Source organism: Plectropomus leopardus, chromosome 23 (genome assembly GCF_026936395.1).
Source record: "Plectropomus leopardus strain MGB_pleo_1.0 chromosome 23, ASM2693639v1, whole genome shotgun sequence".
Classification (NCBI taxonomy): Eukaryota; Metazoa; Chordata; class Actinopteri; order Perciformes; family Serranidae; genus Plectropomus; species Plectropomus leopardus.
Genome location: NC_142198.1, coordinates 17,816,830 through 17,830,131, shown reverse-complemented (window position 1 = coordinate 17,830,131; position 13,302 = coordinate 17,816,830). Strand labels below are relative to the sequence as shown.

General features: G+C 39.8%; 1 protein-coding gene across 2 annotated transcripts in view; it reads left to right on the top strand.

Annotated features, from left to right (window-relative positions):
• Positions 1 to 13,302, top strand: part of tesk1b (testis associated actin remodelling kinase 1b) — a 44,255-nt gene that overhangs the window by 20,965 nt on the left and 9,988 nt on the right. For both annotated transcript variants that reach the window (XM_042512102.2, XM_042512101.2), the window contains 4 exons: positions 7,455 to 7,576; positions 7,733 to 7,781; positions 10,088 to 10,234; positions 11,697 to 11,779. In XM_042512102.2, the coding sequence (XP_042368036.2) occupies positions 7,455 to 7,576; positions 7,733 to 7,781; positions 10,088 to 10,234; positions 11,697 to 11,779 (401 nt within the window). The remainder of the gene's footprint in view (positions 1 to 7,454; positions 7,577 to 7,732; positions 7,782 to 10,087; positions 10,235 to 11,696; positions 11,780 to 13,302) is intronic.

The following is a 13,302-nucleotide window of genomic DNA, read 5'->3' as shown; positions in this document are numbered from 1 at the left end:
TTTTTTTAGATGAGCTTGTGACCAATTTCTTCGTGGTCATCTGCCTCAGACAAGCTACTGCAAGTGTTTACATTACATACACTGCTACATGTAGCTACATGCTAACGTCAAGGAAAAATGTAATCTCTGTGGTGATGTTGTTAATTTCTCCTAGATTTTGTATCATATACCTGCTGGAACATGTTCGACCTAATTTGTAAGCCTTTTTTAAACTTTTATTGGGGATTTATCACGGTAGAAAGTGCCGTTGTACTCAGTTACAGTCATTCTGCAGCTGCTAGTACACTGCTACATGTAGCTACATGCTAATGTCATGGAAACATGTAATCTCAGTCACTGTTTTTGTTAATTTTTCCTCAATTTTGGATCAAATTACTGCTGAAACACGTCTGGTTTTCCTGAAAAGCTTTTATTGGTTACACCATTATAGTCATTCCTTGGCTTCAAGTAAACTGCTACATGTAGCTACATGCTTAAATCAAGGAGACATTTTGGTTGCTGATAAAATAAATTTCCTGCTGTAACATGTTTAGTTGTGAAGATTTTGGTTTAGAAGCTTTTATCAGGGATTAGTGATATTAGTGACGGTTACAGCAAGCTATACTCAGATACTTTGAGGTTTTTATTTGTGATTTTTCTTGGTAGAAGGTGCCGCTGTACTCCATTATAGTCATTCCCCTGCTCTAAGTACACTGCTACAAGTAGCTGCATGCTAACATTGTAATCGTGGTTGCTGATATTGTTAAGTCCTCCACAATTTCAGATCAGATTCCTGCTGGAAAATGTCTGCTTGTAAAAGAAGGTGTTTCTTGAACACTAATGCTAGTAGACAGGCTCTAGTAAAAACCAAAAATACAAAGTATGAACCTGAAAATGAGCACAATAGCCCCCCCTTTAAAGAGTTAGTTCACTGAATTACACAAAGATATGTCCTCTCTAGTTGTGCTGAGCCACACAGATTTGTATTCCTTTGTCCATCTTTTTAGATATCAGTCTGTAAAGTCTGTGCCTCCTCCCTGATTCAGCTGAGGTTATTTAAATCTGTGTGAAATGACATTTGAAATATTCATCAGGATGATCTCTTCCCAGAAACTGTGTCCCTGTTTCTCTGGGTAATCCAAAGATTTAAGATTCTGAGAAATGTTCACACACTCATAGCCCAAAGCCTGAACAAATTAAAGAAGTGCTCCAGCGACTTTTGGTGTTGCACTTGGAGAGCCTGCAAGAGCCTAAAAGGATGGTCAGAATCAAACCTGCAGAGCTATCTGTACTTTTTGTCCCCTCCCTGGAAACGGTCTTTGCACATCAAATCCATGTACTTTGTGTGCGTCTTTTGAATCTGTTATTTGTTACAAATTATTATCTACAGAGACCTTGCACACCGAGTTTCACACTTGTTCTGTTTGTTGCAAAAATTCACAATATAAGACAAAGTGGGAAGATATTTGCTCCTTTGCTTCTCTCCTGTGGAGTTACCTCCCTGGCTTACATTTATGTGTACCTGAAGAGGCTGAGCTGTCCTCCCACTTTGTCTGTGTGCAGTCTTAATTCTCTATTTCATCCACCTCTTCATCACCATCATCCACTTAAATATCACTATTATGTGTCCTAGTTTGACCTCTTGAAAATAGGCTATCTGAGTTGCGAAATTACACTGTGAGCTCTGTTCCTCTCTCTTGTTTTGCAGATGTATGTGTCCTGCAGGTTACGCAACATTTTCTTCACTGCTCTGTCCTCCAAAGGCTTTTGGTGGATGCAAAAATTGCAGAAAATCAAACCTTTGAAAACTTTAATAATCAAATTTTCTGAATCAGTGTGTAAATGTTTAGGGGCTGATAGACTATCCGCCTGGTCAATTAATGGGGTCGATTTTTGCCAATTTGCTGATTATTTGTATTTTATTTTGATAATTACAGATAAAATTGATTCATTAAGAGTGCAAAGAAAGTGTCAGTGCTTTGTAAAACCATAGGAAGCTATTTTTATTTATTCATTTTTAATTTAAATTTTCACTTGACTATGAAAAAAACAAAAAGTTGCTGGAAACTTGCTGTATATGATGTTGAACTTTTCAGTTTTGATTAAACATTTGCTAAAGGCATTTAAACACAGTTTTAATTTGGAGTTTGTTATATTCCAAATATATTACAAATATTGACAGAAATATATCAATTTTTATTGTTAATGCATTTTGGTTTCAATCATCAGTCTCGTTAACAACTAATAATCTGTATCTGTATCAGCCCTAAAAAAACGATATCGGTCGACCCCTAGTAAACATGAGACCCTCTTTATTTTAAATTTGCAATTTTGAACATATATTCGGACTTAATGTGCAAAGGCCTTAAGAGTCAAGCTGTAATAGCGCTGGATCCTTCATTTCCCATAATGCAGTTTGATACACTTTGTCACTGTACCCTCCCTTGTTGGTGAATGCCCTGGTATTCAAACGCGTGGTCAGCCCAGTGTTGCTGTTATGCAACAGACTGAGTGAGCTGTTGTTTGTCAGCCTCTCTGCTACCTGGACTGTCCCCCCTCCTGCTGGATCAGGTTGTGTTCGGCCGCACAGAGGGGGAGACCTCCCTGCTCGCTCACTGATGGACCTGGCATGGCTGGGTGCCTAATTTCAGCTTGCTTTCACACTCTTTTTTTTGCTGCTTCACGCTATAACCGAGAGCCTCTGGAGGCGGCTTAAGCCTTGTGCTGTTTTGTAGGAGAAGTTAATTTTCTCGATTCTCCGACGCACCTACAGAGCGAGCAGAGTTCACCCCCTCGGGGACTTTTCACTCACAGTCCCTTCACACTTACAGCTCAAAGCCTGCTTGTCAAATCAGTTAAAGCTGTCCTGTTTTTGTCTTGAAATGCTGATTCTAGGGCTTTTTTTTTTTTTGCTTTAGTCAAGTTTAAAATGCTGCAGAAGTTGCACATTTAATGATGATGATTCATATTTGGAAGCATAAATTTTGTTTTTATATGCCTGGCTAAAACCAAGTGAAATATTAAGCAGTCTTGATGTATTTCTATCAACAGTCTCTTATCATTTATCCAAATATCCTCAGTTGTAGTGACATTGGGAAACTGTGACGTGACCTTAAAATCCACGAGGGAAAAGATGCCTTTAGAGTTGACCCACTGTCCAGAGGCAAAGTCATACAGCTCTGTGTGTGTGTGTGTGTGTGTGTGTGTGTGTGTGTGTGTGTGTGTGTGTGTGTGTGTGTGTGTGTGTGTGTGTGTGTGTGTGTGTGTGTGTGTGGTCAGTCATGTGGTTACGCTTGACCACACTCAAAGCACACTGCAGTAACATGATTTGTTCTGCAGACTGGATTTTCTCCTGTTACTACATATTGGACACCTGAAAAGTGTTGCAGACACAAAAATCACATCCATGGAGCAAACACAGGAGTATAGCTACCACTGAGGACAGAATATGATGTAGTAATGATCATAATTACATATTTTAGGTGCTTTTTCAGGTCATTTCCTTGCTGTTTTTTTTAAAAAAAAATTTACTTTTTCTTTCTTTAACATTTTTTTGTTAATTTTCTTGTTTTTTTCACTTTTTTCTGGGCTGATGACACTGAAACACATTTTCCTGCGATCTCTTTGCTAACACTGTCTTCATATTTGTTATCGAAGAAGCTTGAACTCTCTTAAAATCGCAGATCTTTTAAAGGTTTAATACATCTCTCTTGCCCTTGTGTGCATCCTCCATCTGCAGTCTCTGACACGTCCTCCTCCTCTTCCTCCTCTGTGTCTCGCTGTGCATCAGTCTGCCTGCCGGGCTGCTGGCTAATGACAGACATCGCTGCACATGTTGGCTGCGCGGAGCGAGAGCAAAGGATGCCTGCGACCTTTCCTTTGCTGACAGCAGCACTTTACTAGGCAGAGTGTGTTTTGAAGGAGAGCTTTAGGGTGTGTCTGGGCCCGTGCATGCGAGTGTGTCGTGGGTGAGTGTTTGCTCTGAGTGTGTGTAATTGCGCCATATCATGGGGTAATCTTGATGTGGGCGTGGACATAAGCATTCCTGTGGTGAGTCCATGGAGATGACCAGTAAAGTGGTTGGCATAAAGAATTTCGAAAGAAACACCACACATACCCTGTGGTGTGTTTGCAGGGTTGCGCTTCTCAGACGCCAAACACACACACCTGATAAAATGTTGCTCAAGTTGGAGACTCTCAGCTTTTAATAACTATGATGAGGGGTTGTTTATGTGGAGGCTAAAGGGGACAAAACAGTCGGGTGAAGCAGCGTTGCAATTCCAACCCCTGCTGCATCAGCAGTTGGCTCACGTTTGCACTGTAACCTGCCTATATGAGTCAGTGTGTGTGTCTGTGTGTGTGCGCGTGTGTGTGTGTGTGTGTGTGGCTTTTGGAGCGTGCCAGACGAGCATGTAAGACTTTCTTCAGCTAAGTGAGAAGGCAGATGTGTGCAGGGGAAAAAGGGGACAAGTGTGATGTAAATCCACAACCATGCAGAGGCCCTACACAAGTGTTTGCCAGATAAATCTGTGCTAATGGAAGCAGGAGGTGTGTGTGTGTGTGTGTGTGTGTGTGTGTGTGTGTGTGTGTGTGTGTGTGTGTGTGTGTGTGTGTGTGTGTGTGTGTGCGCGCACGTGTGTGCGCGTGTGTGCGCGTGCATGTAAAGAATTCAGCTGCAGAGCTCCATCTACCAGTCTGCCTCCTACATTTAATCAGAGACATACAACTGGCTTTGCTTGGGGGCCACTTATGCAAAATGACAGGAGGCCAGGGGCCAGTCTCAGTAGCCCCATTCATGTTTGTAGGATGTTAGTACATTTCATAGGATTTAAGGATGTTTCAAGGATTTTAGGATATTTCTCGAATTTTAGGGTGTTCTCGGATTTCAGCGCATTTTTCAGATTTAAGGACATTTCTCAGCTTTTAGGACATCTCAAACTTAAGGATGTTCCCGGGGTTCTGGGACATTTCTTGAACATTTCTAGGGTTTTAGGATGTTTCTAGAATTTGACGACATTTCTTGGATTTTGGGATGTGTCTAGGATTTAAGGACATTTCTTATTTTTTTGGGACATTTTCTAGGATTTTTAGACATTTCTAGAATTTTAGGACTTTTCAGGTTTTAGGACGTTTCGAGGACTTTAGGATTTTTTAGGTTTTAGGACATTTTGAGGATTTCAGGACAGAGCAAAGACTTCTTTTGGGGGGTGGGGGGATCCTCCACCGACACTTTTGATAAACAAACTCTATTCTGTTGCTGTTTTATGCACTCTGGCACCTTTATGTATACTTAAAGTATAAAAACAATTCCCAGTGTGAATCACTTCATTTTTATTGTAAAGTAGAAAATGGTTGGGGGGAGGCCCCTTGGCACCCTATCAGGGGCCAGATTTGGCCCGCAGGCCGTAAGTTGAGTATCAGTGCTCTAAGTGCTGTAAATATATACAGATAAGTTCTGCAGTCTCTCCACAGTCCTGCTGTGTGTTTAAATTTCTGCTTCGACTTCCTCGTCTGCAAGAGGAACTACTGTACATAATTATGCGTGTGTGATTTACATGTGTGCATCCATGCATGTGTGCAGCACTTTGCCACAGGCTGATGTCCTCAAGTGGCTCAGTGGAGAAAGGATTTAGTGCCGCAGCAAAGATTGAGTCTCATTGACTGGCTGTTAAGATGAAGAGTGTGTGTGTGTGTGTGTGTGTGTGTGTGTGTGTGTGTGTGTGTGTGTGTGTGTGTGTGTGTGTGTATATTAAAAGCGTTACTCAGTGCACTCTAGTCTGGTCTCTAATAGGCTTTGTGGGTTTTTTTCCATCACCACTTGGATCCAGAGTCCAGCTGAGATCCAGGTCACTGTCACACTGACTTCAGCTCAACACTTCTGACTCCAGACTCTGACCCCTCACACTCTCTCCCTCCCCACTCACCCTTTCATTCTTTCATTACACTCTCATCACTGATGAAGTCACAACCTGAAACCCTCTTCTGCCGCTTCAACTTTATTATTAGCTGTTACTAGTATGTTAGCATTTAGCTCAAATAACCGCTGTGTCTATATACAGCCTCACAAAGCTGTTAGCATGTAGACTAGTTTAATATTCACTGGTTACGACACATTTGTTATCTAGTTTGACACTGTTAAAAGCTTGTTTTAATCAGTAATAAGCACAAACAAAGCTGCAAAACTGGCCTCTTAAGTTATATAATCCTGTAATTTTTAAAGTCACACACTAGAAATGTGTCCCTTTTAACATGCAAAATGCAACAATACACTGTAGAGCATTTAGAAAATGTCTACAAATATTTAAAATTCTTTTGTTCTTTTGTATCATTCTGTGTCCCCTCTCTAAATTTAGGTTTTTGCAGGTGTATGAGCACAGCGCAGGCCAAACTCCATAATTTTCTGTTGTTGTTGTTTTTTTCCTCAGCAGCAGTTTGTGTGAATTGTGAAGCTTCTCAGTTTAGATCAATGGATAAGCAGCAGCTGTGAGTGAATGCAAAATTTTGGACCTTGCAGAATGAACAGTTAAGTGCAACTTTAATTGCGTCTGACATTCTGCTGCTCCATCTGTGCTCAGAGTATGCTCTGTGCTCCGAGAGTGTGGTGCAATGAATACGGTCCATCTCCAAAAATAGAATATCTATTTGTGACAGCCAATGTTCTAGGTGTGGTGGGGATGTGTGGGAAACCCTGAATATTTAAGAAAATTAAAAAGCAGCTCATTGTTGTTGCATAATGCCAGTTTCCTCACTTTCCCTCAGTTTGACAGTATCTAACATACAGCACTGGGATTTCTCACTCCAGTCACACACAAACACACAATATTAACACATACAAACTAACACACACAATAGACAGACTCACAAACACCTCTGACTTCTCCTCTCAACACTCTGCCAGAGATTTTAGAGCTCGTCTGCTGCTTGTGTGCATTCAAACTACTTGCCAAGCAAATATGTAGCTTGAAGGGGGGGCATGTCGCATCACCATAGTTACCATACCAGACGGACACATTGCCATAGCAGCAGGCTGGGGCAGAGAAGCAGCCAAAACAAATGAAGAAACTCAGATGGCCTGCTAATGTAAAGCTGCACTCAGCAGACTGTTGCAGTTTCATTTAAGACTTTAGATAGTGTTAAGTGATTCATGTTGTCATAATAAATTATCATCGTAAATGCCTTGCTGAAGGGCTGTTCAGTTCTATATAAATGTTATATGTTCTCATGTGTGTTGAGGTGTTTTAAATAATACTTCCCAGCTGTCATGTTTCTTTTGAAACGTGGAACAAGCATTTATTCCTCCAGCGTTTTGTTTGTTTTATTAAATAGAAGAAGTGTATTTTCTGTTGCTATATTGCATAATTTCTCTTGGCTCACAGATTTCTACACAGATGATGTTGAAGCTACAGTTTTGAAATAGTTTTGGTGTCAATATTGGATCAAAATAGAAGCATTTTTTTGTGTTTTTTTTTTTCCAGGTGCAGCATCGTGTGTCGGGTCAGGTGATGGCTCTGAAGATGAACATCCTGGCCAGTAACAGAGCCAACATGCTCAGGGAGGTCCAGCTCATGAACCGACTATCACACCCCAACATACTCAGGTAACTGAAACATGACTTCCAACATGCTCTCCTTGTTTTTGATGATGTTGTTATCCCATTGGTTGTGTAACTTTCTTCCAAAGTACCTTGACTTGTCATGAAACATATTCATGTGTCTATAAACTGTTGTTGAGTGTTTGTCTGCTCTGTCTCCAGGTTTATAGGAGTGTGTGTCCACGAGGGACAGCTCCACGCCCTCACAGAGGTAAGACGCTAATGAACCTGCTGCTAGTGAAAAAACAAAATCACTTAACTCCCTGACAGCAGTACAAGCACTAATTTTGTGGCGGCATTTTAGATTTAAGATTCAAGATCTTCGGTTATACAAGTACAGTCATGTGAAATACAATACATAGTTGATGTATTAAAAGACATAGAAAGTATAAGGAAATAAAAGAAGCAATAAGAAAACATATATGATATATATTTCTGAAAAATACTTGCATTCAAGGCAAATATATACATTCAATTTGCAAGTTTAACAGCCAGCTGCGTGCTAGACATACAGTTCTACATAATTGTTACAGTGAACATTGTAATTGAAAGAAATCATTTTTTATTTTCTACACCCTAAATCCAACAGCTGTGGCTCGTGGGATTATATTTTTTGGCTCCCTTCGCATGAATGCAATATTTTAAGACCAACTTCCACTTTGACTCAGTGATAAACTGGTTCTTTTTTTGTTGGTCAAAGGTCAGTCTTATTCTCATTAATACAATATCTGAAGAAGACCTTGTGAGAATTCCCTCAAATTTGGCACAAACATCCATTTAGACTCAAGGCGGTTAAAGGTCAAGGTCACTGTGACCTCACAAATTGTATTTTTGGCATTACTGAAGAATTCGTACGCCAAGTATGTAAAAAAAATTCACATAAATGTCTGAGATGATGAAGTGATGACATTTATATCCAAAAGGTCAAAGGTCAATTTCAATTCGACATCATAATGTGTAAAAACACGTTTCTGGCCGTTACTCAACACCATAATTCAGGAACTGAAGGGGAAACATTTGTTTAGATGCTGAATTGGTTGCATTAATGGTGAGCTTGACAGCACACTTGTCATGTCAGCCCGAAAAATCAATGATGCTTATTAAAAGTTTCCCCTCATACGTTCTTGACAAAACATTAATGATGTAAGATATAATTTAAGTTGCTGCTCTTTGGATTCAAAATTATTCAAAGTGCAATTTTCCATAAAGAATATTCATAGTATAAAATATTAGAATATTAGAATTAATATATAAAAATGTTAATTCTAACTATATCTCAACCAGTCACTGTTAAGCTCTGTCTCTGTGGTGGATTGTTGCTTCTGTTTTATTGCTGTAAACCAAAAACAACTTGAGAAACTGAGATGTTTTGATTTATTTTTCCATGTTTTTATACTCATTCCTCTTGAAATCCGATTTTATCTTTTGATTTCTAAAGCGGCTGATCATAAAAGCAGCAGCTGTCGTGTTTTTTATCTAACAAACACACACCTCTCTGTGTGAACTCTGTCTGAAACACAGTAAAAACACCCACCGCTGTCTGACAGTTTGACTCTGTTACACAGACTGAGGTCGGGCAGTTCGTGACATTTCACCCCGTTTCTTACGTGCGATGGGTCAACCTGACGTTGCCATGGTAACTTAGCTGCTCAGCAGTGAAAGGGGGATTTGGTGCTCAGCTGCCTGTAATGGCAGTATATATGTGACAGGTCATCATGTCGTATTGATCGAAAAGGTCAGCAGGTTTCAGACATGCAGGGGTTAAAAATGAGTGAGTTTTTAAAATAATGAACTGGTAATAAACGGGCCTGTTAAGAAATTTAGTTAATGGACGGTGAAATCACTTTACGGTTCAGGTATTGACTCGTCAGTAGGGCTGTAAAATGTCAGAAAAGGGGAAATTCTGGTCTCTGTGGTCAACATACAGTATATAGCATAGAACCACAACGTCCTCCGTGACCTTTGTGTCATGTCAAACCTGTTTCCTGTTTCTGTCTCTGTCACTATCCCAAAAGCAAAATGGTTCAGACAACTCTTAAGAGACAGATTGACCTTGTTGCATAATTTGTCCTGACATTTAACACTGAGATATTCAATTTACATTTATGTAAATCACAGAAAAGCAGTAAATTCTCAATACAGTTTAGTAGCTGATACCAACACCAGGGAAATTCCACGATTCTCGAAACCCAGTTTATTTTTTTTGTGTGTGTTGTTTGTTTGTATGTGTTTTTTTCTTCTTGTAGAATTACTTTGTATTTTTTTCTGTATTTTTTAATCATGTATACATATATACACATATAAAGGACATGAGTTATTTTGATCATGTAATCTTAAAAAGAAGCAATAAAATACATTTAATGGGACAATTAAAAAGAGCATCTTACAGCATCAGTGCTTTTCAGACAGTGAGAGAAGCAGCTTTCATATTAACATCCGAGCAGTTTCTAAATGGACTCGTGTATGTTGATTTGTGCCTTTGTAATAAACGTATTTTTGCATATCCTGACGATGCAGTACATCAACGGCGGGAACTTGGAGCAGCTGTTGGGCAGCGACGTGTACCTGTCGTGGAGCGTGCGGATCACCCTGGCCCTGGACATCGCCCGTGGACTCAAGTACCTGCACAGCAAGGGCATCTTCCACAGAGACCTCACCTCCAAGGTGACGACGCACACAAACACACACGCATCAGTGCCCTTGTACATCGCGCACACACACATCACTAAACACCAGGGACTGTCTGCTCCTGAGGAGGCGTTAAATGTGTATGACACGCACAAGATACTGCACCTAATTAACATAGATGATCCACAAGAACACGAACGCACAGATGTTGTTCAAACAGAAACGAGCGTCGTGTAACTGGAAACCATTTGATGATCTTTAGCGTTTTAATGTAGGTTTTGGAAACAGTCAAAAGCTCAGGTGCAGACTTAAAGGCTTTGCAGGTGCGTCACACATCTGCAAGTACGTCAACAGATAGATCAGTGGGACATGTGGCAGGTTAATGATGTTGGGTTCTATTTTTTCATAATTTTTGGTCCTAAATTTCATCCTGAGAGGCATTAAAAAAGTCTTTAAAAGTCTTAAATTTAATTTGCCATAATCTGTAGGAACCCCGGTTAGAGGCCACCCCGGCACAAAGTTATTTCATAAAAGTCATCAACTGTAGCTTTAAGTCGAGCCTGATGTTGCCTAAGTCATAAAAGAATGATCCGAGTCACGTCCTCACCGTGAGTCATACAGCTTAATGAATAAACACTGGTATCAGGACTGAAAAAGTTGGATGCATTTAAAATCTCAATTTACAGTGTCTACAAAGGAAATGTTGACACGCTGGAAACAGTTGGCTGTTAGCAAATCAGCTGTGGAGATACTGTGGTAAAAGTCGACATGGTGAAATAATCACTTCGTAGTGGAAAATGGCACAGAGACCAACCATTTCTGTTCTTTTAAAGCCAGCATCAGCAGCTCTCAGCTACTGTTGCCTCAGACCTAAAACTCCTTTATAGCAGACGAAAAGACACGCACACTGAAATAGAGTTTCCACGGATCCTTAAAAGGCATTAAATTAATTGATCTATGAATAAGGTCTTAATTGGTAAAAAAATGTCACAAATCAATCTTATGAAATACATAAAAATTCTAAGACACTGAAAAAAGTTTATTATCAGTCTTTTTTTTGTCTGACATTGTAGCGTAAAATCTAAAAATAATTGGAAATATCGATTTTAAAGAATAAAAATAATTTTAAAAAAGTTCACAATATCAGGATAGAGTACACCCATGTACATTTACCACATCCAATCAAATGAAAAATGAACAAGCTTTTTTTAAGGCAAACCAAATGAATACTTTTTGACAACATAATATGTTTTTCAAACGTGTTCACGTGTTCAACTCAAGAAAGGTTTAAACAATTTTCAACATTTGAAGTAGAACTTTAAACTTGACCGAAAAGAAACAGCCATGTTTTATGTTGTAGTTAAAATTTGGACAAATTTGTCCTGAAGTTGTTGTTTTTCTTTTGTTTTTTTAAAAACTTCATTCCAAGTGGTATAACACACTGAAACACACTTAACAGCATTAATAGTGATGTGTGTGACCTCTGACCCCTCTGCAGAACTGCCTGGTGCGCTGGGACGGCCGCGTGTGCTCGGCGGTGGTGGGAGACTTTGGCCTGGCGGAGAAAATCCCAGATTATAGGTCAGTCCATTCATCAGATTCTCTATCAACATTGTGTGATTAGATAAGTCACGCTCAATAAATCACATTCCTCCACTTCTCTCTTTGTCTCATTTGTCCCTCGTGTCACATCAGACTGAGCGAGCGTCTCCCACAGCTTCTCTTTCCTCTCCGATGAGACACGGTCACACACAGAAAGAGCCGCATTACTCACACCGAAGCACCGTCGGGGTTTTTCCAAAGTATGCATGTACTGTAGGCGCACTTTGGCTCCCTGCTGAAAGTTGTGGTTAAGCGCCCGCTGCACCGCCGCTCACCGTTTGGGGAACTTTTATTAACATTGTGAGGCGTCAGTTCAAGGCGGCCATGACGCACCGCCGGCTCTACGCTCTGCTGCCGCTGTCTTTGCAGCTGTATGTTTTAAATATGCTGTGACATTTATGTGGCTTGTTTTATTCACCGCCATAAATTCACCGCTGGCCCGTGTGACTGTAAACGACCGACAAAGTTACAACCGTCCAGATTTATTCTCCTCAGCTGGTTGTCCAGTGACATCATATCTCCCGCAACGGTGTATGATCAAATTCTTCCCCACTAAAAATGTTTTCCCATGTGACCTGACGCAAGATTCTGCGTCCTGATGTTGCTTCATATAATAGGGATAGACATGAGTACTCGAGTACTCTGTTTGGACGTCAATATTTATTTAACAAAATAAAATAATACCTTTTTTTATGCCCTTGTGCTGAAGGCTTTATGCTTTTGGGTTATTTGTCCAAAACATACATACCATTTTCATGAATGCAATATCTCAATAACGCCATGAGGGAATTTCTTTAAATTTGGCACAAACTTTCACTTGGACTCAAGGATGAGCTAATTAGACTTTGGTGGTCATAGGTCAAAGGTCCAGGTCACTTTGACTTTGTCTGTCTCATTTTTGTGAATGCAATATCTCAAGAACACCTTGAGGGATTTTCTTCAAATTTGGCACAAACGTCCACTTGGTCTCAACAATGAACTGATAGATTTTGGTGATCAAAGGTCAAGGTAACTGTGACCTTGCATGTGTCTCATTCTCATGACCACAATAGTACATTTGACACAAACACCCGCTTGGAATAAAGAATGAACTGATTAGAGTTCGGTGTTCATTGACCTCATATAACATGTTTTTGGCCATAACTCAAGAATCATGTGCTAATTTAAAAATAAATAAATAAATAGAAGTCACACAAATGTCTTACAGTTTAAGTCTTAAAATGATCAAAATGGTCAAAAAATGTTTATCAGTGTTTCCCAAGATGACGTCCTCAAATGTCTTGTTTTGTCCACAACCCAAAGATGTTTAGTTAACGGTCATAGAGGAGTTAAAGACGAGAAAATGTTCGCTTTTAAGAAGCTGGAATCTGAGAATTTGGACTTTTTATCTTTTAAAAGAAAAGAGTTAAACTGATTATCAATTATCAGATTAGTTGGCAATCAGTGTAATAGCTGACTAATTGATCGGTCTAGCTCTACACAAAAATCAGCGTAATTTTACC